Below are 26,765 nucleotides of genomic sequence, written 5' to 3'. Positions count from 1 at the left end.
CTTAAAACAAGACTCAAACAGAGGAGAAACTTCCAGACTAGGATGAGAAGATGACATCTGAAATAGACATCTGACCCAAGATGCTGGACCAGGCCTGTCTACCAATTACTTTGATAATTGCTCACAACTTTGCTTATGAACCGAATGTATTTCACAATCTTATACTGTGTTTAAAGTTAATCCAATTGTTGGCGTATATGGCTATTTACCTATATCCAGTTCTTCTGGATTACTCTGGTGGATTTCTCCACTCCAAGGCTCTAATTGGATAGCCCTTAGGAAATTTATTGTAGAAGAAAGAAATTATAGTTCTCTTTAGGCCACTATTGATATTACTAGGTGATATCCCTCACCTGGCCAATTAATAATACCTGCTCCGACTCTGACCATAAATATGAATTTTCTTTTAGGGCCACTCAAGCTCAATGAGAACACCAAGCGGAATCTCAGTCAAAAACCATAACCTCCTGTTTATGACAAGGAAACCTCACACAGTTCTGGTATGTATCTATGTGGCTAACACCAGGCTATGCTCAAGTTTAAAGGCTCCTTTAGTATATTAAATCATACGAAGGATAACCAGCTAATAACAGTAGGAAATTGGGTCGGGTGCCTTATAAACAATACCAATATATAATTTCCTTTAAAGATAAGAACTGGTATAGAACAGGCTAAGTCAGGTGACCTGGGGATATACTGGGCTGCACCTAATAGAAGTTCTAGGCTTAAATTCTTATTTATAACCTTACTAATACTACTAGCTATATCATTTGTATTTTGCCTCTTTTACAAAATCTTTTTTTAATAAATTTATTTATTTAATTTATTTATTTTTGGCTGTGTTGGGTCTTTGTCACTGCTCGCAGGCTTTCTCTAGTTGCGGCGAGCAGGGGCTACTCTTCGTTGCGGTGCACAGGCTTCTCATTGCAGTGACTTCTCTTGTTGAGGTGCACAGGCTTTAGAAGCTGTGGCACATGGGCTCAGTAGTTGTGGCTAGCGGGCTCTTGAGTGCAGGCTCAGTAGTTGTGGTGCACAGGCTTAGTTGCTCCGTGGCATGGGGGATCTTCCCAGACCAGGGCTCGAACCCGTGTCCCCTGCATCGGCAGGCAGACTCTCAACCACTGCGCCACCAGGGAAGCCCCTGTGTTCGGATTTTTTTGTGAGCATATGTTTTTACTCCTCTTGTGTTAGGTTCACAGGGCTTGTATTAGTTTCTCTTGTATTGTTTGCGGTTAACAAATTACCACAAATTGGGTGGCTGAAAACAACAGAAATGTATTCTCTCACAGTTCAGGAGGCCAGAAGTCTAAAATCAAAGTGTCAGCAGGGTTGGTTCCTTCTGGAGGCTCTGAGGGAGGCTATGTTCCATGTCTCTCTCCTAGCTTCTGGGGGCTGCTGGCAACCCTTGACATTCCTTGGCTGGTGGCTGCATTCCTCCAGTCTCTGCCTCCATTGTCACACGGTGTTCTTCCCTGTCATTAATCCTGTGTAGCCTGAGGGACAGTGGAGTTGGTAGATAAGCAGGGCAATGGGGCATTGTGACTAGTTGTAACAGATACTTTTGGGTCAAATCCTGTCCCCACCCTTAATTTACAGGCTCTCTGAAGGCTGGACCTGAACCCTAGGCTGGGCTGACATCACTGACCTGAGCAAAGATGTTCATCTGCTTCATTCCAAAGCAAAGGAAGCAGACATCAGCGCTTGCAGACGTGAAGCCCATGTTCCTGCCCTTCTTCCCCAGAGTTTCCCCTCTCTGGATACCCACCCCTAAACATCCAGCCTTCCCATACTCCAGAAGTGTTGCCCAATCCCAGATTCTAGAAAACCTCTTGCCTTCAAGTCCTCTCGAAATGAAATGATAGACAAAACCCAGCCTGTCTGGGCTTGGCTTTGCTGTGGACAGCACAGAACCAGAGGAACTGTGACATTCAGCAATATACCTGCAGCACTTGTCCCCTGAGCCTCTTTCATCTACAGCCTCTGCTGTGTGATCCGGGCAGTTCTAGCTCTAGGTTTGATCACAGGATCCAGAAGTACATTAGGCATCAGTTACAAAGGAACATTTCTCTAAGGGTCTGGTACTATGTGAAAGCCTGACTTTGAAGTTAAGGAAGCATCTTGACTCAGCCCCAGGGCTTTGCATCTAGACTTTGCCTGTGCCCTGCCTGGTCTTCCCTCTTACAGCCACAATAAGAAGCCCACAGCTGGCTGCAGGGCTTCCATTCCTCCTCAGTCACCCCATGCCCTTGGCTTTTCCTTCCTCCTCACCACAGACATCCAGCTCCGAGCTCAAAGGTCCCTGGGAATGCAGGTCATCTGTGGTGTTTTCCCAGAGTCTATTAGGTTCTGAGGGTTTCCAACGACAGGTTTCTGCAACAGAAACCTTAGATCAGTCCCTTCCAGATCTATCCCAGGCAAGGAAATAACTGTAACTTTCTGAGATGTAAAAGATTTTACTTCTGAGCAGCTATGCAACTCTTTTTTTGCCCAATTGCCAGTGTCCGAGGGTTCCTACAGGCCTCACCTGGGATCGCGCAGGTTCATTAGCTTTTGGGTGTGTGAGTTTGGGGGAGGCAATGAAGAGGAAAGGGGATTTTCAAAAGCCCAGCTGAATATTTAGTTTGAGCAGTCCCAAGAAAAGAGAAAGCACAGGTGGGCATCAAACTCACAAAGAAAGTCCTCACCGTGCTGAAGCAGGGGGCACCTCGGCTTCTAGGGCATGTGTGTCAGGCTGGCTGGGAAGTGGATGCAGCTGTTCTCAGACTGGGTGCTCTGGTCTTGGCTGGCACCCACCTATCCCTGAATACCAGGCAACATATCAGTGCTGAGCTGGGCATAGTGGAACTCTGCCTTCTTCAAATTTGCCTTGTGGTTTTATTTTGCAAGTGCAAGCATCCGATGTGCGTATCTTTGCCTCCTGTGTCCCCCTTTTATATTGTGAGTTCAACATCTTAGGCTTTTAGGTTTTCAATTTCCACATCGTAAGCAAAAGAGCTAGTGGAGGATGATTTCCTGGGAGAAGAGCTGGACTGTACACAGTTGTGGCTTCAATCGCAGTGACATGGACCAACTGGCTATCTCAGGATGCACTGGGAGTGAGAAATGCTTGGGTTCCTGTATTAGTTATCCAGTGCATCATAACAAACCATCCCCAAGCTTAATAACTTAAAACAGTAACTATTTACCATCTCATGACTTCTGTGGATCAGAACTTGAGACAGGGCGTAGTGGAATGGCTAGTCTCTGATCCCTGGTGGCTGGGGCCTCAGCTGGGAGGATTGAAAGCATGTGGGATGGGACAACTTGCCCAGTGCTGGAGGCTGTGCTTCCAAGGTGGCTCAATCACATGGCTGGCAAGTTGGTGCTAGGAGATGGGTTCCTCTCCACACGGACCTTTTGACAGGGCTTCCTGAGTGTCCTTTCAAGATGGCGGGGGGTTTCCCCCAGAGCAAGAAATCTCGGAGACCAAGGTAGAAATGGCAATGACTTAGCCATAAGGAGTCACACAATATCACTTTGGCCATATGCTAATGGTCACAGAAGTCAGCCCTGGTCTCATGTGGGAGGGGACCACATAAGCACACGAAGACCACTGAGAGCCCTCTTGGAGTCTGGCTACCATCATCTACCCTCTGCCCTTCAATGACGCATGTGCCTCTTAAATGCAAAACATATTAACTTCTTCCCCAGGTCCCCTCAAATTTCACTCCTTTATCTGCTCAAAATGAAGGATCTCATCTTCTAAATCAGGTCCAGCTGTGGATAATGAGCCTCAGGTGTATTTCCTTGAGTATAGCTGCTTGAGTACAGTTCTTGATCTGAAGATCTGTGAACAAAAGACACAAGCTTTCTGCCCCAAACAAATTTGACATTCAGTGTTGGGACAGGCATATTATAACCACCTGTAACCATTGTAGACACTCCTCAAAGGGGAGAAAAATGGAGTCACTGATTATAGCTAATACGAAATGCATCAAGGCATGTGTTGCCAGTTCCTTGATTATGGCTGAAGTCTTGTGAATGACAGTTCTTGGCTCTACCCTCTGGACTCTAACTTCTACCTTTCCTTTTATACAAATCATAAATCAAAGAGAGCCTGTGTTTGCAGCTTACCCAAGAGTGGGCAGCAGGTTGGTAGCCCTGTGGGGCTGTACTGGAGCCACAAAGGGAAAGTTAAAGAATCTAGGCTTGCTGGACTCAGGGTTCAGCCAGCTTGCCTAGCAACAGGGCCACCGGCAGGGAACACACAGGTCCCTGATGCAGGCAGAGAAGTTGGGATGGCACCCTCCTGGGGAAAGGGAGATCTTGCTCTGCCAATAGGGAGGCAGGATGCTGTGTACAGCATCCCCTTGGGTCTTGGCTCCTACTTGTCAACCATGAATTAATTTTTAGGCTGCTAATCTGTGCCTTCTTAGCCAGGACATATGGTGTGTACAATAGTTTTCACAGCTTGAAATTTCTAGTATGCCCTTGAATAACCTTCCTCGGCTCCTTGGTCAGAGACTGCTTCCATGGCTGTACTGCAATAGGCCTGGTCAACAGCACAGAGTCTGGCACCACACCCCCCCGAGTGTGGCTGGGTGGGGGCCCAAGCGGAGAAGGATCTGTGGCACTCTCCTCCTCTGGGCTCCTCTGACGTTGGCTTTATGGCTGGGGTGGTTCAGAATAAAGGCATGGTGGGTCAGAAGTGCAGGAGGAGATGGAGCTGTGGCTGACCCCAGATTAAGGGCACAGATGGTGGTGGACAGAGACTGTGCAAGGCCTCATCTTTGTTATAGCCCAGATGGACTTCTCCTCTGTGTGACTGTATCACCAAATTAAAGCAATCAGGATTTTTTTTTTCTTGGTGGATGGACACTCTGCTCTGAAATTTTCATTAGCAAAATTAAGTTTAGTAGGGGCCAGGACCCCAGGTGATTAAATCCTTGTCTCCAGGGTACACAGCAGTCCCTTTCAGGGAAACCCAATCCCTCACCCCTGCCTGAGACTGTTTTTTGTTTGTTTGTTTTGGACTAATATCTACCATTTATGGGAAAATTTCAAAGCACCCTGCAATATATCACATGCGTTATCTCAGTGGTTTCTCACAGAAGCCCAGTGAAGTAGGTATTACCTCCACATCTTACAGAGAATGTAACAGTTTCAGAAAGGATAAGCCATTGGCCCAAGATCAAACTGCTAGGGAGAAGCCAAACCATAATTTGATTTTACTATGCCTCAAAATTAGTTTTTTATAAGCACTCTGAGTTTTTAAAATTGCTTTGCAAACAAAATCCCCCCAAATAATGCCTGAATGCAAAAGGTACCTAAAAAGGTCCAAAAATGTGGGGTTTTTTATCCAAAAATGTTTTAGGGCTTCCCTGGTGGCGCAGTGGTTGAGCGTCTGCTTGCCGTTGCAGAGGATACAGGTTTGTTGCAGAGGATACAGGTTTGCGCCCCGCTTCGGGAAGACCCCACATGCCGCGGAATGGCTGGGCTCCTGAGCTATGGCCGCTGAGCCTGAGTCATGGCCGCTGAGCCTGCGCGTCCGGAGCCTGTGCTCCGCAACGGGAGAGGCCACAGCAGTGAGAGGCCCGCATACCGCAAAAAAAAAAAAAAAAAGTTTTAAATAACAGATTTGAAGATCATTTGTATAGTTGTTTCCTCTTAACAGGAGGTCAAACCTCGGACTAAAGTGGATTCCCTGTTATTGTTATTATCACCTCATGTAAATTAAAAAACAGGAAGGAGAAAATCTCGGAAAGAATTCTAGCTGAGGCCCCAAGTGTGCAATAAAATGTAAAGATCTTAAGAAACAAAAGCCCTGAAGAAAACCATTCAAGAGGCCTGCAAGTTTAAGAAAACACGAGTTCAATTAATTTTGCCCAGCTGAACTAAACTGCATGGAATGAGAGCTGGCAGAGCTCCTACTCAACACACTAGAACGCTGATGGAGCAAAAATGAACGGAATCGCTGTTGGCCCCAGAGATACTACAGACGCAACCGCTCAAGCCACTCGCCTAGGCGCAGAGCCCGGCAGAAGGGGTGAGGCGAAAGGGTGCACCGCTCGGCGCAGGGATCCGCCCCGCCTTCTCCGGCCCCGCCCCCCATGCTTCAGTTCCCAGCCTTGCCATTAGGGGTGGCCGCGAAGCTGCGCGGCCCCGGTTTCCAGCCGGGCCCTTTTCCCAGCCGGGCCCAAGCATGGCTGCCCCCAGGACTGCGGGTTGGGAAGCCTCCGTGCTCGCGCTTTCCTGACAGTCCCTGGCTGCTGTGGTCTCCTTCTCTTCCCCAGGCCCCTCCAGCAGACATGTTTGCCAAGGCCTTTCGGGTCAAGTCCAACACGGCCATCAAGGGGTCGGACAGGTGAGGGAGAGAAGAGCCTGCTCTGCCCACCAGGGCACCCAGACATCTCTCAAGCTCGGCTGGCTCACAGCCTTTTCTGGGCTGGAGGCCGAGGGGTACAGCCGGAGAAGGGACCCCGGGGGGCGGGCAAGGGTGAGTTAGACGTGTTTTGAGAGTGAAGATGGAGAGGAGGCCTGATTTATCTCCCAGGCTGTCTTTTGGATATTTTAGTGAGTTTACGAGAAAGCGTATAATTCAATCAGCGCGTATTGACTGCAGTCTGTTTAAGGTGTCGTGGAGGATGCGAAAATGAAGGAAGACGGGGTCCCTGCCCTACCAAGAGCTTTGAGTCCCTTGGGAGAGATTAGATGGGGCACAGAGAACTACAAGCATACGAGAAGAAGTGTCTAGTGATTACCACTGGCAGGAGAGACAGGTGGAGGGTGAGGTGAGAGGGGATAAGGCACATGTGGTAAGAAGTGTATCTGTTCAGTTTTGCAAATGAAGGTGTCACCTTGGGAATTTTGGAGGCAGTGTTCTATAGTTGTCATTCTTGGTGCCCTAGCAGAGCTGTTTAATCACAAGTTGACAGATTGGCCAAGCATAGATGAGAAAGGAGTGGGTCCAGGAGCTATGTGTGGAGTCAGGAAGGCAGGGCTTAGTTTCCAGTGGCAGGCTAACTTGGGTCGCTTACCGGATCTCAGTTTTTCCCTCTCTTTGTAGAATGGAAAGACATGCCCCAGGAACATGTGAAAATAGATGAGACATTGGATGAGAAAGAGAATGGGAGGTTTTGGAAGAGTGAGAATACGGCATCATCAACCAGTCTTTTTCTTGGGCCTCGTGATTGTATAGTAAGTCTTGAGTCCTCAGTATTTATTGGAATCCATCCGGGCAGCATACCTACCAGGTGTGTGCGCTCTCTCTGCAGGAGGAAGCTTCGGGCCGAGGTGACAGCTGCTTTCCCCACTCTTGGAACGGATCAGGTCTCTGAGTTAGTACCTGGAAAGGAAGAACTCAACACTGTGAAGTTGTATGCTCACAGAGGGGATGCAGTGACTGTGTACGTGCGTGGTGGTAACCCCATCCTATTTGAACTGGAGAAAACTCTATATCCGACAGGTATGGCAGTGGGATGGAGATGGCCATTACTATGGTCCTTGCCTAACATCTGTTTCTTCCATTAATCCGTCTTCCGTAAAACAAATAAATGCAAAATCTCCCTAAGAATCTTTTTGGACTTAGTGTCCCTAGAATTGGGTCTTTCAAGATCAGAAACTGCTATAGAAGTGAGGGGGAAAAAGGGTTAACACAAAAAGAGGGTGGTTGCCAAGGGAAATTCTGAGGTGAAGAAACACTGGTTTCTAGTGGGTTAAGTAGGGATTGGAGCAGAGGTCGTGAAAAGGGTGGAGTTTCAGGGCATGTAAAAAATGCTTCTTAAAACTTTCACGAGTGGAATTTTCTTAAGCTACTGAAGAGATCCTGTGATGGGAAAGAAGCTGGGTTAGTTAAACTCCATACCCAGCTGTCTTAGTGGTGGACTTTGGTTGCGATGTCTCACAGGGATTCTTTCTTAGGCTCTTGTCTGGCTCTCAGGATACTTTGCTTGCTTTCTTTGTCACAGATCTCAGAGAGGCAGTGTCCTTTTCTCTTTTCCATGGCTGCTGACACCTACTTTGTCATTCGGGGCCTTTTCTTCCTCCCAGCTTGGCTGCAGCAGTGCAGTGCAGTCTCCTACCCCAGGCCACCCCTACCCCCACCCTGCTTTGCTGCTGTACACATACAAGCCCTTTTTGATCTAAGGGTTTTACTGCTAATCCCTGTGGAAACAGAGAGAATAAAAATAAGAAACATGGGAAAGTTTCAGAATTTCTTACAGGCTGGTGCCCTGGTTTCGGATTACTTGCTTCTGAGGACATAAAAGGAATCCTCGTTGGGGCTCTGTCCCTACTTTTATCCACTATGGCCACGTTTGGCTGCTGCCGTCCAGGTGGAACAATAGGTGCCTCCAAGTCTCAAGTGACACCCAGTTTCTTAAGTCTCCGCCTTCTTCAAGACTGCAGCCTCTTTGAGAAGGGAGTCAGCCTGATGTAAACTATATGGAATGTGTTTCCCACAGGAAAAGGGGCACTCAGTTCCCAGAGAGGGGAAAAGGGATACTGGACAGGCAAAAGCAGATGTTCACTTCATCACTAGTTTTAGCCTTACACATAAATATCCAACTTTGGCAGCTAAGCAGACTCTTAGAGCTGTAGCTCACTTCATGTGTCTTCCGACCAGTAAAAGTGATAACTTCTCAAGATCATAGATTGAGAGAAACTACTGCAAAGAGCTCAGTATAAATATGTAAAGAATGCAGGTCTCTAAGGCTAAAGGAAGCAAGGATTCTCAAGTAAATAGCATATAACATATAAACCGCTTCACAAACTTGGGGTAACCTAATAAAAAAAAAAAAAAGAATGCAGCTTCTTTGGGCATCCCCTTACAACCTTCTCTCTAGCTTTGACTTGAGTTTCTTTCTACATGTTGATTAATGTGGCCTTAGTGTTTGGCTTTGCCATTCCCCAGGGGGTTGACTTTTGGGCAGTAAGTGTTTTCTGGCTCTCTTCTTGGACAGTGTACACCCTGTGGTCTTATCCTGATCTTCTAGCAACATTTACAACATGGCCCCTGGTGCTTGAAAAACTGGTGGTGGGAGCAGGTAAGAGTATTTTCCTATATTCTGGATAGTGGCTGAAACCTACTTAGTAAAGGCCAACTACTTTAATAAATGTACCCATTTTGTGCATTCATATGATTGAAAAATAGAATTTTTCCCTCATGTCTGTTGCATCTCTTACTTGGCTGCTTCCATAAGCTCTCTGACCCTGCTGTAAGGCTTAAATAAGATAAGTGACATGAAAGTGCTCTGTGAACTGCCATATGCTATACTTTAGATTAATAAACTGAATTTAGGAAACCAGAATAAGATAGATCATGGAACTGGACCCTCAGCTTGGTGCTTCAGTTTGACCACTAGTCTCCCAGAAGGAAAAGGTCTGATCCTCAGTTTGCCACTTTTTATTTTCATTATGAATAATGTAGTTGATGCTTAACAAATGTATGTTTGTTGAGCAAATGAGTAAATGATGAAGTAAACTGTGGAGTTAGTTGCAATGCTTTTGTTTCCTGCAGATTTGATGCTGCCAGGGCTAGTGGTGCCCCCTGCTGGTCTGCCTCAGGTACAGAAGGGTGACCTCTGTGCCATTGCCTTGGTGGGGAACAGGTACTGTGCCAGTCAGCTGTGCCTATGGGGAAACAACTTAGGGAAAACTTGGGAGGGGTGGGAATGACAACTTCACAGCATATGGATAAAGGATTAAAAGAAAAAACATATTCTTCCTGAGCAATCAGAGAGTGGGGAATGGCAGTGAGCCTGTGGGGTGTCCATACATCTGGGCCAAGTGTATTTGCTCCTGCTGCTGCTGCTTCCTTTTTAAAATTTATTTGTTTTTTTTCTCCTTCAAACATTTTTTTCTTAGATTTATAGAAGAGTTGCAAGTATAGCACAGAGTCCTGAAATACTCCTTACCCAGCTTCCTGTAATGATAACATCTTGTATAACCACAGTACAGTTATCAACACTAAGGAATTAACATTGGTACAGTCCTTTTGACACTATTACAGACTTTATGCATATTTCCCCAGTTTTCCCACGATGTCTTTATTTTCTTTTTTTGTGTTCAAGAATCCAGTCCAGGGTACCACACTGCATTTAGTTGTCATGTCTTCTTAGTCTCCTGTCTGTGACATTTTCTTGGTCTTTCCTGCCTTGCATGACTTCAACATTATTTTTGTCGAACATCCACATCATCATCCTCATCTTTTAATTATTTTTAATAGATTTATTGAGATACAGTTTTCATACTATAAAATTCACCTGTTTCAAATGTACGATTCGGTGATTTTTTTTAGTATATTTACAGGGTTGTTCAGCCATCACCACAGTGTCTCTTTTTTAAAATAAATTAGGAAGTAATGGTATGAACAGTTGTGAAAAATCAAAACCCTCTCACCCCATAATCCTTTTCTCCTAGAAGTAACCATTATCATTCTGATGCACGTCCTTGTCAGCCTTCTTCAATGCATATATACACGTGCATATAAAATGTATGGTTTGGGGTGTGTATGTTTAAAAATACAAATAAACAAACTTTATCCCTATTACTTTTTCACTTCAGGTAGTGGGGACATGTTCCATGTCAGCAAGCACAGATAAGCTGAATCTTTTTACCCACTGTGGGGTGATGGGAAAAGTCCTCTTCCAGTGGACATTGTGGTTGCCTCTACTTCGTCTCTATCACAAACAAGATCTTCCTGATGCCTCTAGGGACACTAGTGCCAATATTTTTCTAAAGTAGATACTAGGAAGCAGAACTGTTTGGCTGAAGATCGTGCATATTTTCTGTTGCCCTATAAAAATACTGTGTCAGTTTTCCCTCCTACCTACAGGGTATATGGAGCCTGTTTCCTTACATGCTCACCGACACTGGATATGATGGGTCATTTTCATTTGTATCATCCTGAATGAAAAATGACATCTTATTATTGTACTCATTGCTTCTTTGAGAGGGAAACATGGGAGGCATGGGAGGGGTCAGTGTTTAAAGATCTTATTTTTGTTGCTCATATTCTCCCATTTTCCTTGAACCTTTGGGAACCAAGCACCTAGAAATGTTTCCTTCCTTGTTTACCTGTAGCAAAACTTGAAGTTGAAAAGAATGGTGAAATTATTGTTTTTTCTCCCCAGTATTCTATCCAAGATCGGAGAAAACTACATAAATGTGTATTTGGCCTCTGAGTTTGGCATTTAGAATGTATGTGGGAATGAATCCTAGGTGGTTTATGGAAGGGGGTGAGGGTACAAGGGAGTTTACTAAAACTACAAGACAGGTTCGAGACCGAAGTTCTTGAGCCATTGACGATTCCAAGGGTGGAAGACAAAGACCCGTCTTTTAGGAACTGGGAAAGAAGCCAAATTCAAAGATTCTGTGGCAGGAACTGACCCATGGGCACAGGAAGTGGAGCCACCGGATTAGTAAACGTTTTTTTTGAAGTTCAGGTGTTGGGAAATCTGCCCTTGAATCGTCTCCCTTGGGTCCAGGCAACGTTGCCAGGCTTGTATATTCCCCTCCTGTTAGCCAGCTGGACACCGATCCTTACAGGCAATGTGTGAGCATTGCTGAGTAACAGTGGGCTGACAGAGATTTCCCATTTGGGCTTTGGAAGTTTTTTGTAGTTATTGTAAATGTGGTTGTTTCTGATATTTTGGACACATCCAGTTCTTAGATAGATGTTATACAGAGCAAGGCCTGTTATAAAGAACCAACTCAGAAGGAACCTTTTGTTGGTACCACTGTATCTCTCTTCTCTCTTCCCTCTGGTATCCCTCAGCCTAATTTATGGCATATGAATGGCCTCCCTTCTGAATTTCCATATAGGATGGCTATGCCTTTTTTAAGATAGGGGAGATAATTTATATCTTTGAAATTAAAGAAAGGGAACTTTAAATATCCTTCTGAGTCCTGGCTGGGTTTGGTTCATAATAAGAATATAACAGTGATATCATCAATAGAGGAGTTACTTACACAGAAGGGAATATTTGGTCAAGGAATTTTTGAAAGTCATATGTGTAGGTAATTTGAATAAGATTGAGACTGCACCGAGTTTTAGCTCTGTGATACAAGTAGATGCTTCAGATTTGCAACCGTGGTGCTTTGAACACATGTGTAGAAACCTGGTCCTGACATGTGCCCTCCTGGAAGACTTTCCCTGACCCTCGTCTCTGACCTCCTCCTTCTCAGAGCCCCCATTGCCATCAGAGTTGCTGCCATGTCCACAGCCGAGATGCTGACCTCAGGTCTGAAGGGAAGGGGCTTCTCTGTGCTCCACACCTACCAGGACCACTTGTGGTGGGTTCCATGCTTTTTCTGTTTTATAGGGAGCTGGGTGGGCGGAGGGAGCACAGGGCCTGGATTGAGAAGCGAGAGTTTTGATCCCTGCTGTGTCCTTAGTCAAGTTGCTGACCCTAGACATTAATTTCCTTGCAAAATGTGGAGAAAAGATTTTTTTTTGGCCTGTTTAGAAAAGAAATTACAGAGAACTTGATTTCCTAGGTGAATTATAGAATCCTAGGGCTGGAAGAAGGCCTTAGGGATTGTCTTCTCTGCCTCTCAGTACAGTGATATTCTTTATTTTTATGGCACTGGTCGATCTGGCCTTTTCTGCCGTGTACATTTAGGCATTTTCTGACCCCATGATGAGTGCTCGGGAATTCTCACATCTGAATCCAGATCAAAGCAGAGTAGATCCTCAGGCACCAGGGTGACAACCTGATGACTTTCCTGTTGTTCAAGTTCCACATTTAGGATCTCCTCCTCATTACGGAACTTGCACTTTCTCACTGTGACGGTTGCTCTCTGGAGCTGTATGTGAGTTTATTTTCTGGTTATTTTCGTGTCATTTAACCAAAATAGTAAGTAGTGCTTTTCTCGAAAGCAGTCTACCTGGTCTTCTGGCCAAGTGTTGTGTGGCCTGTTGGTATAGATTTACCCTTACGTTTTTAGTCAGTCTTGGAGTTACTTATTTTACAAGTATTGGCCAAGCCCTGCTTTGCTGGAGGTACAGCCTCATCAGTGTGGGTTTCAGCAGGCATCTGAGGGCTGCTTACTCACGTACTCCCAGCACCTTGTTTTCTGACTGTTAGTCTGGGCAGTTAAGGTCCTGTTGTCTAAATTGTTTTATCAGTGGCTGCCTCAGTCTCCCGTCCTCCCGCCCTTTGAAAACACTTATGGTATTTACCTGATCAGAATAGCCTAAACATACGCTCTGGCCTCACTAGTAGCCATACTTAATAAGCCTTGCTGCGGCTGTTAGTAAAACTTTGTTTGACTTGCATAATCTTAGTTAACATAAAGCTTTTTGTTTTTACCGCTCTGCTATGTGGCATCCCTTTTTTTCCTGTCTTCATAAGGCTTAGTGGCATAAAGCCATTGTAATCTCTACTCTGCAGGTTAGATTGCATTCTTTTTTTTCAGTTGAGGTATAGTTGATGTACAATGTTGTGTTAGTTTCAGGTGAACAGCCAAGTGATTCTAGTGACCATTAGTATATCTAGTGATTCTAGATATAGATATATACATATATGTTCTTTCTCAGATTCTTTTCCATTAAAGGTTATTACAAGGTATTGAATATAGTTCCCTGTGCTATACAGTTGGTCCTTGTCATTTATCTATTTTAGATTGCATTCTGATTTAACACAGAAGCAGTCTTGAGCAGTCTTGAGCAGTCCAGGTGTTTGTAATTTGTTCCATACACTCAACCTTGGGTTTGTATTTCACCAACCTGGTACTACAGATGTGTTTGCAGTCTTCATTTGGTTATTTAATTCAAAATGGTTTTATTTTTAATTTATATGGAGGGAATACTTTGGAAGGGGAGCTCCACTTTAACTATGTTGTCTTTAATTTTTCTCTGTCCCTGAATGTCTGTTAATAATATTATTATTCCTTGGGTTAAGGAGAAGGCAAGAATTACTCTCCCCATTTCAAAGATGAGGAAACTGAGGCATGGGACTTCTCTGGGCCCAGAATTGGAAACAGAGTTGAGAGGCACACCCAGGTTCTCTGGCCTCTCCTGGACACCCCTGCCTGTGGGTCTTACTCTCTCTGGACCCCTGCTGACCCCCTGACCGGGGCTGGAGTGTTGTGGCTGCTGCTCAGTGTTTCTGACATGAGGTTTTTGCAGGCAATCTGGAGACAAGTCCTCTCCACCATCCATTGCTCCACTGGCCCTGGATCCCCCAGATCTCAGTGAAGAGAAGGGGTCTGTCCAGGCAGACACCACCTTGCAGGGAGACATGAGGCGCCTGACCCTGGCGGGAGAGGAGGAGGAGGGGGAGATTCAGCAGAGGTGTGGGGAGAAGTCCCCGTCGGAAGCTACAGAAGACCCCAGTGTCGGGGGCCTGAGCCCAGAGCCCACGGACAGCAAGACCCTTCCAGGTACAGCTCTGGCAGGAGCAGGGCGCTCGCCTCTCAGTGTGGGGACTGAAGCGCTGGGCTCTGCTTCCGCCCAGAGCGGCGCCAGGGCTCCAGGAGGGGCGGGGAAAGGCCTTAGTTTTGATGAGGGTGGTGCCACAGCCCTTTGCCATCTTACCTGGGAGTCTTGCGCATATGTCGCGTTTCCCTGGATACCCGTCGGCTCTGCTATTTGGACTGTTCCCAGCTACACGGCCCTCTTAGTTTTCTTCTGGCTCTGACTTCTCTATCAGAGAAGCATCCGCGCCTGGCTGGGTGGGACTTTGTGGCCTGACCCCCTCTGTGGGGTCAGACCTCTGTAAAGGCTCAGTGTTCTAGAGAGTCTGGGAGCTTTGGTGCCTGGGAATGGGCTCCTTCAGAGCTGAGGGTTGAGGTACGGATGTCACCGTGCGGGGAGTTATCTTGTGCTGCGCGGGCCTTCTGCGGCCTTCAGGAAGGATGTGGTTCTTGTCTTCTCCTTGCAGATCAAATGGACGAAGTGTTGCAGAGATGCTTCTTGCATGCTTTGAAGTACCGCGTCAAAAAGGCTGACCTCCCTTTACTCACCAGCACTCTCCTGGGCAGCCACATGTTCTCCTGCTGGTATGGAAGGCATGGTGTGGGCTGGGGGCCGGGCGGTGGGTCTGTCTCCTGCTCTTTGGTGGTAGGATGGGACAAGGCTGATGGGGGAATTGTTTTAGGGACATGATGTGGAAAGAGCGAAGTGGAGGGTTGATCTAGCAAACACTGAGTTTTAAAGACTTAAGTTTTAGCCAGTGAAAGGATGTCAAGGAAATGAAGGTTAAAATGCGCAAGGCGCTTTGAGCACTGCCTCTGCTGTGGTGATTCTGGGCTCTTTTACGGATTGGGCAGCATGTCCGGCCCCGGAAGGGCCCTGGGGCAGCCTGTTTGTTCTGGAGGCTTCAGTCCCCTCACCTTTCTGAAGAGTAGGTGGGCCAGATTAGGTTGTGTCAGCAGGAAGAATCGGTGTGAACACCCCCACCCGACCCGCACACACAGCCACCAGCAGAGGGAGTGTTACATGTGGGTTGAACCTGGACTTTGAAGACTGAGCCATCTGGGCTCAAAAGCCAGCTCCCCAGGGTGTTGGAGCAAAGGTGTATTTGAGCCCATTACCAGGCTTCTCTGAGCCCTGATTTCTAACACTTGTAAGATTGCTGTCAAGATCGAATAACCTGACATTTAATAAGCACCCGGTAAATATTATCATGTCAGGAGATTTGCTTATTGATTTTCACCTCAAGTCTGAACTTCTTTCTTTTTGAGAATTTTGCTCTGTTTTTTAAACAAGGGGTTTTAATGTAATTCTCTTCCTCTACGTGTGAGCTTCTTTAAGGCATTCTATACACATGTGGGGTCTGGAGTGCGCGGCAGATCTAGTTTTCAGTCTCATCTATAACTACGGCCATGTCCCAAATTAAGCCTCTGGAACAGATGCCGAGGGAGACTAGAAGTGAATGTTCAGGACATACTTTCTGGTATATCGTCTACCTTGAGAGAAAAGGATTTAAACCCACAGAATAATACACAGGTTGGTGAACACCTGACAATAATAACAAAAGATGCACTGACTTATAAAAAGTCTTTTACTATGTATCCCAGGATGGCCAATACAAGCTGGTTAGGTAATTAGCCCTTCAAGAGTTCTTTTACAGTCATATAAAAATGCTTTGCCTTGTTAAAAAAAGATATCTAGTCTACCAAAAACATATCCATTAATGGGCTTGGTGTTGTTTCTTTTTTTCCATTTTCAGGTTTGCAAGATAATTAAAAATACCTACATTTCATCTCTGAGCACACCAGCTGTCCATTAGCTAATCAGTTTTGGCAATACAGTGCACAGAGGTATACCACCACTGGTTTCTGACATTAAGTTAGCTTTAAGCTTATTGGCTATTCGTACAATTGGAGGCAGCTTGGAACCCAGGCCCTGGAAAGCATTTGCAGGGTTTACTACCCTTTTGCCTGACACCTTTTCAATGGTGAGAGGTCTGGGCACAGACTTGCTAATCCAAGGGTGTCTTAGTGCTTGAGCTGGGGTCAGGCGGGCAGAGGGGTCCCAGGTAAGACACCTTTTCAAAAAGTCTATGAAGAGGTAATCATCACACCCCTTCAGTGCTGTCCGCCAGTCTTTGCTGCCTGGGGGACCCCGCTTCTTAACCCTCCGTGAACGACCGCCCACAAACACAACCCTCCCATCTGCCCGACTGGTCACAAAACAGTAGCGAGGTAGACCTCTGGAGTTAATAAAGTACTTGGCACGTTTGGATTGCTCCAGGAGTTTTGGTGGTGGCATCCCTAGAAGCTCCATCATACAGGCCAGCTGGTCTCCTTCATCCTCTCCAGGGAAGAGAGGATGTCCTGTTAAAAGTTCTGCAAGGATGCAGCCAAAACTCCACATGTCAATGGACGTGCTGTAGCGGCTTCCTAAGATGATCTCTGGAGCTCTGTAGAACCGAGACTGGATATAGGTGTAAAGCTTCCGGTACTCAAAACAGCTGGACCCAAAGTCAATGACCTTAGTCGCACTGTGCCCATCGTGTTTCAGGAGAATGTTTTCTGGCTTCAGGTCACAGTGAATGATCTTGTTTCTGTGGAGAGCATCCAAGGATTGCAAGATGGATTGAGCAAACTTGCGAACCAACTGGATACTAAAACCCTGGAACTTGTTTTTTTTCATGAGCTCATAAAGGTCTACGCTCAGTAACTCAAAGGCCATGCAAACATGGTTCCGGAACGTGAAACTTTCCAGCATATGAATAACGTTCATGCTACCGGTTTTATCCTGCTTTTTAAGATGCTCCAAAATCCGGATCTCCTCGGCTGCTTGGCGATGGAGGTGCTTTTCATTGCGTACCATCTTCAGGGCCACGTACTGTCGAAGTTTGTGATCATAGACCCGGGCTACCTGCCCAAAACTGCCCTTGCCAATAATTTTCAGCACCTCATATCGATAAGCTAGATGGTCTCGAGGCACGTGAATGTAGGCCCCATCTGCATCATCATAACCCCCATTATTGGGACCACCGATAACTCCATGTCTTTTTTTGGCATTTGGACCCACAAAGTAGATTTCTGGATAATTGATGATTTCCAGCTTCTCGTAAGCAGTGAGGTGGTGTTTATACTGCTTCAGTGCTTGTTCTGGAGTCAGAGGCAACACTTTGGATGCTTTGGATGAACTGCTGGATTTTACTGTATTCAAACGATCTGAACTTTTACCCTGAGAAACTGTAGGAGAGCATTTTTCAGAGTCGTTGATGCCATCTGACTGAAAAGTATCAGATCTTCTGTTGCCAGATTCTTGAAATAGTTGTTCTACCTTCATCTCACCTCCATTCAGGAAGCACTGAGTAGGATCTCTTGTTAAATGCTCAGTGGTGATCTACGGCAAAGAGAAGTGAATCTATGTTAAAGTCACTAAAAACGGTGGAAGAACGAAAGAATCGTCCCCCTGACTGAACAAAACAACAAAACATGCCAGTTGTGTAGTTAAAAGGCCCAAAAGTGAGATAAGAAAAGCAGGAGTCTCTAGAAACTCGTGTTATGTTAATCCTTAGGTTCCCTGACTGCTGTGGCCACCCCAGCCCCACTACATAGGCCTCCCTTTGTTCAAAACAAGACGGTCATCTTACCATACCCGAAACATGCTAGATTCCTTCTAACTGGTATGTCTTCCTACCGAGAATCTTTTCACCCTATCCACTCAAATCCTACGCTCTTTCAAAGCCCAATGCTAGTCCTCCCTCTTCCACTTAGAACTACTCCAAGCCCATACTAACTATGGCTCCACTCACATCTTAGCTGCAGCTTTTCGAGTCTGCCACGTAATCTGGCCCTTGTTATATATATACTGTCCTATATTGTTCACAAACTGTTTCAAGTATCTTCCCAAATCTTAAGGGCATGTACCAGGAGCAAATGAATACATATTAAAGTGTTCTGTAAATGATAAAGGGACAGAGGCAGGATGTGATCCCCAGGTCTTCTGAATCTTGGTCCAGAACATTAACATAACCTGGTACCAGCTTCTCCTAGTGCCTGTACTATTCTCCAGTAGGGCTGAATGTTGACCTTGGCCTGGAATCAACCAAGGCCTCATCATCTACTCCTGGGTCCCCAAATAAATGATCGCATCTTTCTATCTCAGTTCATTGAATCACAAAATTTCTAATCCAGAGAGAACTCTTGAGATCACCAAGGCCAATTCCTTAAGTATCTGATGAATAGCAGTGAGAATCTAAGGCCCCAGGGTGCTTCTTGTAAAACTCTCCTAAAGACAAAGAGTCTCCTTTCTCTGTCCTTCCCTTGCTCATAGACACATACACTAGTCTCCCTCAGCAAACGCCTACGTGACAAAGGCATACAACTCTTTTTACTTGATTTGGCATCACCTTTTCCTGCAAGGAACAATAACCTACAGAAGAAAACTCTACTTATTAAATACCTCTGAAATGAAATAAGATTCTTTGAAACTCGGTGGAGGGAAAGACAATGAAAAAGCCAGACGCTAAAAAAAATACTAAGAAAAATATAAGAATGTGCTAGAAGGAAAGAAGAAAAAAAGTGCTAAATCTGTTGTTTAAAAAAAAAAGTCTGGGATACTTCAAAGAACAACTGTTTTTCTTAACAGACCCTGAAGAACTTTACCCCCGATGTGTATGATTGAGAGCCTCTATGATCAGGGGTAGATAATTCCAGAGAAGCTCTGAGCTATCTTTATGATCTCTTAAAATATAACGCAAATTATAAGGTAATGATCCAAAGTGGCCAACCATTTAAAAAAGAGAATTTTAATATAACCTAAGCAAACAACACCTGACCCATCACCTGTATAAATAAAAATATAGGGCTTCCCTGGTGGCGCAGTGGTTGAGAGTCCGCCTGCCGATGCAGGGGACACGGGTTCGTGCCCCGGTCTGGGAAGATCCCACATGCCGCGGAGCGGCTAGGCCCGTGAGCCATGGCCGCTGAGCCTGTGCGTCCGGAGCCTGTGCTCCGCAAGGGGAGAGGCCACAACAGTGAGAGGCCCACGTAACAAAAAAAAAAAAAAAAAAAAAAAAAAAAAAAAATATATAAAAGATGTAAATATAAAAAACACAAAAGGAATGAAAAAAAATTAAGTGTTGGCATACTTTAGACAGCCCCTACTTTAGTTATAAGAGCACGACATTAGTTCCTGCCTGCTTCTTTTAGGTCATTTAATCAATTTAAACATTTATATAGTACTACAGTTACAAAAATGAGGCACTGCACCATCTTACATATAAGCAAAGCAGCCAGTACAACGGTAGCCATACTTTGGCATTGAGTTTCTAAATAAAGAGGCAAGATACGGACCAGGAGAGATCTCTGATACCAAAATAGAGAACTATCACTAGTCAAGAAAATAAAACAGGCTGGCAGACAGAACCTAAATACCTTGCTAAGATGTAAATATAATGCAACATTTTGTTTATCAGCAATTAAGTCAAATAACCATTCCTGTTTTTAGGGATGGAAAAAAAAAGGTCTCATCCATCCATCTCACATTCACATGAGCACTAATTGTTCACAATTATAAAAGTGCCAAAAAACAGGTTACCTCAAGGCACTACAATCTATTAGGAGATAGGTTTGGCTGAACTAGGGAATTATAATTATTTGGTTTTAGGTAGATTTACATAACAAAACCAAATATTTGCATGCATCTAAACCAGTTTTCCTTAAATTTTTACTACCTAACCTAAATGCATCTAAATATTTACTGCTAAAATCTTGGGGACACATTCTGAAGAAACGTGAAGTCAGAAGGCCTAGGTTGGGGTCCTGGCTACACTGCTCAAAAACTGTAGGTCCCAGGGTAGGCTTAACCTTTAGCCCAGTTTCTTAGCCTCAATTTCTTTATCTTTAAAATGTGGATAATAATACCTCCTTGCAGGATGTTGTGTGAATCAAATTATAATTAGTAATATATGTGAAAGACCCTCAGAAACTATAAAACATGTTAAAAACACTGGTAACAATTAGGCAAAATTCTCAATATATTGTTTAAACTCCAATACACCCTCCCTTTCCCCTTTCAGCTTATCTTTTCTCTCTGTGGTGCCTTCCTCTGCAGTTCCAGACTCCCTCCACCAGACATCTGGCATCAACTATGCCTTATGCTCCGTGAAGGCCTGCACAATCAGCCTTCCCTTAGGATGCATGGAAACACCTCACCCACTTTCTCCCCCACATAAAACCTCCTTTCAACTTGCCATGCAATTTAATGGGTTATCTCTCCAGACATATTTGACCTTTAAAAAGATCAATGCCTTAACCCAAGGGAATGACTCTCTAGGACCCGCGGTCATCAATGACAAGCTGGTAGGAAAGGTATTTGTGGTCCAGGGTCCACCCCTGGGCATTTCACCTACTCTACCTACATGTAAGGCTGTGCTGGCTCTGGAGGTATTCATTTCTGTTTGTGGTAAAGAGAGGGTCTCAGGTACAGACTGTTAATAAGAACAGAAATTTAACTTCCACAGAACTATTACAATAAGATTAAGGATGTCATTTGGATTTCCTGACTCATGGTTTTTCCTTAAAGTGAGCCTAAATCTCTCTCTCTGCAAATTAAGTCTTATTTTGCCCTCCGGAACTACACAGGAGTGTCCAAATTTCCATGTTAAAGCCCTTCAGATACCTAAAAGGGGCTGTCCTGCCTTCACCATTTTTTCTCGAGGCTCATCATCCCCATCACATCCTCTACCTCACACAGCCTGGGTCAGGCTGCCTTACTATATCCTATTCACGTTCTCAGCACGTTATGGGCTGCACGTTATATCTCTCTGCAAGTGTGGCTTCCAGAACAGAACAAGACACTTCAGGTCTAGTCCCCTGTGGACTGTCAAGGTTTGAACCTCCAATGAATCTGAAGAATTCCAGAAAGAAATTTTTCCACACAGGGAGGGGTTCTCGCCTTAGCTTTCTTTCCTTTCCTGTAATAACTCAAATACTGGTCTGAATCAATTATGTATCAAGTCTGCTGTGCTATAAATAAAATCTTCCTTCCGTTGTTCTACGAGAATCTACAATTTTCACACATGTTAAAGTAGTTACAAAACACTGTATATTTCTAGTCTAGGGTTATAATCACAAGAACTGACCAATGTCTGCTATCGACTTCAAATATTTTAACTATGTAATTATATCCAGAGAGACAAATAATGCCAGATTAATCATGTTTCATTTAAGAATGCTTCATGTACATTGTTAATTTGGAGCGCTCTTTTTTTTTTTTTTTAACACCCCTGTATTGGAGTATAATTGCTTTACAATGGTGTGTTAGTTTCTGCTTTATAACAAAGCGAATCAGCCATACATATACATATGTCCCCATATCTCCTCCCTCTTGCGTCTCCCATCCTCCCTATCCCACCCCTCTAGGTGGTCACAAAGCACCGAGCTGATCAATTTGGAGCACTCTTGACATTTCAAATAGAATCTTCAACTGCGTTAATCAAGTCTTAAAGATCTTGTTGAGAAATTCAGAAAAGGAATATCCTTCTCGTCCAGATATAAAACACCACCCCCTCCCTCGTTCTCGACCCTAAATCTCTGCAACACAAAGCTAACCCAATAAAAGCCTATGAGCAGATGATTTATAGTTTCCAACAAGAATGTAAGGGCATCTTGGATAAACAAGGAAGCCAAAGCACTTTGTGAAATGAGCAATAGCGTCTCGCAATGGAGTCATGGCATAATGAACTATAAGTGTTACTAAGAGGTCAAAAGCACTTTTTTCAGCAAAATTTGCAAAGACACCATTGTTTTAGAATCTAAAATCTTGTGTTTTGCAAGCTGTGTTACTCTGAATACCACACAGTAAAAAAATTCATTTTGATCCTGAAACATACAATTTAATTGCCCTACTATATGGTGATTAGCACTGGCCAACTCTGAAGTAAAGTTAAAATGGACTTTAAGTCACATGATGACGGACTGTAAAAGTTTCCCAGAGAGATGTGCTAATTGTCAGCAAGTAACCACGAAATCTGATAGTCAACACACGAGTATATAGGTGGTTCCGGAGCTCTTAGAGGTTTTTACATATTAAAAACAATAAGCTTGTGGAGAATGGAAACTTACTGCACTTTGGAAAGGAGATTAAAAATAGGGTGACCAGCCTTCCAAATATATGTAGCCCGTATCTTGTAATATTATTAGCCTTGAAAGTAGTGAAGGGGTTGATTTTTAATGGCAAAAGCTGACAAAGCGTTGGGAAGGACTATGAAAAATGCAAGCAGTGTTTTACATAGAAATAATTTTAGGTCTTAAACAGAAATAGGAAGGAGAATTATTGATAAATTAGTCTACTCAATTATTCAGTTTGTTCGTTGATGATATATGCAGCAAATTTTAAAGTCACAGGATAGATTCTCCCTGTCATGGAACTTGTCCAAAACCCTGCTCTCCCTACCTCTCTATGAGTGCCGAGGGAATGGGAATTAATTTATTCTCTTAAACATAAAACGGTGTCAAAAGCTAAATGTCTGCAAGCTCCAAAATGATTAAATGCATCGAAACCAAAATGCATTGCTCAAGTTTCATTTATGATGTATAAAATGGTTCTCTAAAGCATACTAAGAAGCTAGGACTGCATTTCTACCGTGCAGGAAAAATCTGCAGATCTGTAAGTTCAGAGGTATTTTCTGTTTCTTGTTCTTGTTAAAATGAGCCATCATAATATACTGTACATATCATTCTATCAAAAAAAATAACCACTATCTAGGGCTTCCCTGGTGGCGCAGTGGTTGAGAGTCCGCCTGCCGATGCAGGGGACACGGGTTCGTGTCCCAGTCCGCGAAGATCCCACATGCCACGGAGTGGCTGGGCCCGTCAGCCATGGCCGCTGAGCCTGCGCGTCCGGAGCCTGTGCTCCGCAACGGGAGAGGCCACAAAGGTGAGAGGCCCGCGTACCGCAGGAAAAAAAACAAAACAAACACTATCTAGATAAAAGTAGCATGTCGTTTTTTTCCCTATTTACCCCAGTGATTGAAAGGAATAGGTGGGCTCCAAATCAAAATCATTCTGAAAAGCTGAACTTGGACCACAGAAATTGTTATTTCAAAGTCAAGAGAAACCAAAAGTGAATAAAAAAGAGCCTGGGTTACCAGTGACATGTAACTGTACCTTGACCATTTAAAGTAGCACTTCCTCCTTTCCAGGCCCATTAGAGCTCAAAGAATTACTTCATTTACTTACATTTAGTCTTCTGGGTAGAGGTGGTTCAGAAGGATTGCAGAGTGTATTTGAACAGGGTGAGCCTTTGGTTTCATCTATTAGGACAGTATCATAGACAAAATCATCCAGTCTAGTTGAAAGGATTACAGATAAAATCTGTCAGTAACTGAAGTATATAAATTTGTATTTCCAAAACACCCTTTAACTGCTTCATATCTGCTACAAAGAAGAATTAATACAAACAAATGTCCACACTGCATTTTGGCACTGAATACACACCACAGGGGTATTTGGCAGAGGAAGGGAGGAAACCCAACTTTTCCTCCTTTTTTTATTTTTAAAGAAAGGACAGCATTTCTAGGTTTATAGTTTGAACTTGTTAAAATAAGTCTTACTTTCTGAATGTTGTTAACAATAGGGACCATCAAAAGAATCTCATTTAACTTACTACTTGAAAACGAAGGCTAGTTGAAATCTGAAGCCTAAAAGCTAACCAGAACAAACAAACAAGACAGAACTGTATTTTCAACTCGGAGACTTGGATTCTAATCTCAGCTCTACCACTGGCTACTCTACCTTCCTCTCTGAGCCGTTGGCCACATGTTGTAAAGGGAAGAATAGTTCCAGTCTACGCACTTCTGGGTCTCACAAGCAAGAAATAAAAGGCCTTCTTAGGGCTTTCTCTATATTTATTTATTTATTTTCCTACTTAACATCTATCTAACTTGTAGAAAACTACAGTGAATTCTACAGCAAATACTATAGGGATTCTCTAAATTACAAAACGTACTGGATTTCACATCTTTACCCACTTAATTTTCGGGTGGATGGTGGAAGCTAAATGCCAAATGATAATTTCTCTGCTCTTTAACACTGTGCCTCCCTCCACCGCTGTAAGGGAACACAAAAGACGGAGAGGATTTATTTAATCCACAGGATGGCTCTGAATAATGTATTTCATCTGCCACCAAGAACATGGATTTCCCAGTAACACACATCAGCATTTCATTGTATCATTTTTACATGATATACTATGAATACAATGATAATGAGCCAGCTGCAAGGGAAGAATTTTCTTTAATCTTTAAAACTATGCTGGAATATTTTAGTGGCTTATAAAAACTGTTTTGTAAAATTCTAGAGTTTTCTTAATCGATGTGTTATAGGAGTACAAAGAGAAAAAAAAAACAAAAACAAACACCAAACAGAAAACCCACTACAAATTATTTTTGGAATGTTCTCTTTTTAAAAAACATGCTTACATTCTGATAAAATTATACCTTTAACGGGAACTGCTTCATTGACAAGAACCAAAAATTCTGGATGTGACTGATTCTTTGCCAACAGCACGAATAAAACAAACAAAATGGGACAGACGTCCACATTTACAAAGAAAAAGACAGACTGAAGACCTACAAGATTTCCTATAAATAGCCAAAGGAAATTACCCAAAGGTAGTCTCCATGCAAATGAAGTGGGCAGGTGGTCCCTACTCTCCATTAAGGTGTAAAATCCTATGAAAGGTGGAGAATCTCTCAAAACACGATCCACAAAAAGTCCTACTCGGCAGAGCCCCTCACCTACACCCCTCACGGCAAAGCCCTTGGTTATCTGCTCTGAGCAACAGGGCTTATTTGAAAAGGGATTGCTCCCTGTCTCCCCCAGTTTGCTAAAAACCCCACCAAAAACCTCCCAGCTTCTCAGAGTTCCTACCATATACCCCCGATGTAGGACTTGAGAAATAATCCCCAGGGTGGGAATTCTTCTTTGCCTAACTCCTTTCTAGCCCACTCCCGCGCTGGGCTGGGGGCAGGGGAGCTGATGGAGAGGAAGAGGGTGGGCCAGTCCCGGAGAGGGAGTCAGACCCCTTCCCTCGTCCTTACTGCTTGGGGGCTCGCTCAACCTCCAGCGCAGTCCATCCACGCCCCCCGACCTCGCCTGCCAGCTGCAGCGGCTCCTTCGGGAGCCCTAGCGCGTTATCCCCCGGCGCCGTTACCTCCGCGGCTGGGGCGGCAGTCCGTCTCCTGGCGGCCCCGCATCTTTCCGCCCGGACCCGCGAGCTGTGCCTCCCATCCGTTAGCTCCGGACCCCCCGGAGGGAGGGGCGGCGTTTGGACGGTCAGGCGAGCAGCGTCCACCTGAGCTGGGGCGGCTGCCTCCCGGGCCGCGACGTTTCCTCGGTACCTCTCTTCCACACAGTGCAGCTCCCAGCGCGTCCGCTCGGGACTGGCTGGGGTCGACAACTGCCAGAGGAGCAGCAGGGGCGGGAAGGGGAGTGGTGTGGTCGCCTAGCAACCGCGGTACGCCCCTTGAAACGCCTCGGCGCAACAATGTGGCCACGCACGGGGGCGGGGCCGAGGCCCCTCCCCACTGAGCGGCGCGTGTCTCGGAAGCTCTCGCTGGCCCCGGAAGGTGGGAGGCGGGAGGCTGGGAACCCGCCGCCTGAGGTTTTCTGGTCGCTGGCCGAGGCCTGAGGGCCGCGGCTGGGGAGGTAGAAGGGCCCTGACGGGGGGTTTGTGAAATAGCAGCCCCCGATTTCTGCCTCAGAAGTGGCAGCCGGCACCTCACGGTCAGCTAGCTATCTCTTAGCAAGTTGCAGCCTAGAGTTCTAAAACCTCCCTTGAATATGAATAAAATAAGAACGAAAGACATGGGTAATTTCTCAGACTTCTCCACTGAGGGGCGTCCCTCCGGAGGGTAAATGAGTTAACAAAGGAAACCAATAATAATAAACCCATTTTGTGACACCACCGGCGCCACGAATCTTTTCATTTAGCCTCGGTAACCATACTAGATGACATCCTTCTTTTATATAGATTTAACTAGGATCCGGAATTTAAGCTGAGGTATGTCTGACTCCCCTGCAATGGGATGCCACGGATGGTAGGGCTCAGAGCCATTTTAAGGATGAGGAAAGTGAGGCCAGAGGAGATCTGTGGTTGGCAAAGCGTGAACTAAATGTCTCCAAATTCCCAGCCTTCGTCCTGCTGCACCAGACCCCCTGGAAAGAAGGCTCTTCCTGTCTTCTTCCTTGGAATGGGTGGGGGTTTTCCCTTTACTTTTCTGAAAAGTTAAGATGCCTCGGCAACACCAAGGGTAAGCGGATTTGGATAGTTGGAACGAAAGTGAAAGGGAAGGAGGTTAAAACAGAAGAACACA

At 44.8% G+C, this 26,765-nt stretch overlaps 2 protein-coding genes across 2 annotated transcripts; one reads left to right on the top strand and one right to left on the bottom strand.

The window, feature by feature from the left end:
- Positions 1-6,142: 6,142 nt before the first annotated feature.
- LOC308612795 (eukaryotic translation initiation factor 2D-like) lies at positions 6,143-16,244 on the top strand. The gene is made up of 8 exons (XM_081225501.1): positions 6,143-6,343; positions 7,254-7,444; positions 8,940-9,023; positions 9,497-9,587; positions 12,166-12,273; positions 14,111-14,364; positions 14,865-14,982; positions 16,155-16,244. Exons 1-8 carry the CDS (start codon positions 6,288-6,290, stop codon positions 16,165-16,167), a joined length of 915 nt encoding a protein of 304 aa, XP_081081627.1. The 5' UTR covers positions 6,143-6,287; the 3' UTR covers positions 16,168-16,244.
- Positions 16,211-25,881, bottom strand: LOC308612792 (dual specificity tyrosine-phosphorylation-regulated kinase 3-like; the record flags this gene model as incomplete). Its single annotated transcript, XM_081225498.1, has 3 exons — positions 25,604-25,881; positions 23,629-23,737; positions 16,211-17,785 (listed from the first exon to the last, which is right to left on the bottom strand). The coding sequence occupies exons 1-3, from the start codon at positions 25,678-25,680 to the stop codon at positions 16,211-16,213; spliced, it is 1,761 nt and encodes a 586-aa protein (XP_081081624.1). The 5' UTR covers positions 25,681-25,881.
- Between the last annotated feature and the right edge of the window lie 884 nt (positions 25,882-26,765).

The sequence above is a fragment of the Mesoplodon bidens genome, assembly GCF_964165515.1.
Source record: "Mesoplodon bidens genome assembly, chromosome: 2".
Taxonomy (NCBI): Eukaryota; Metazoa; Chordata; class Mammalia; order Artiodactyla; family Ziphiidae; genus Mesoplodon; species Mesoplodon bidens.
This window is presented reverse-complemented; position numbering and strand designations above follow the sequence as displayed.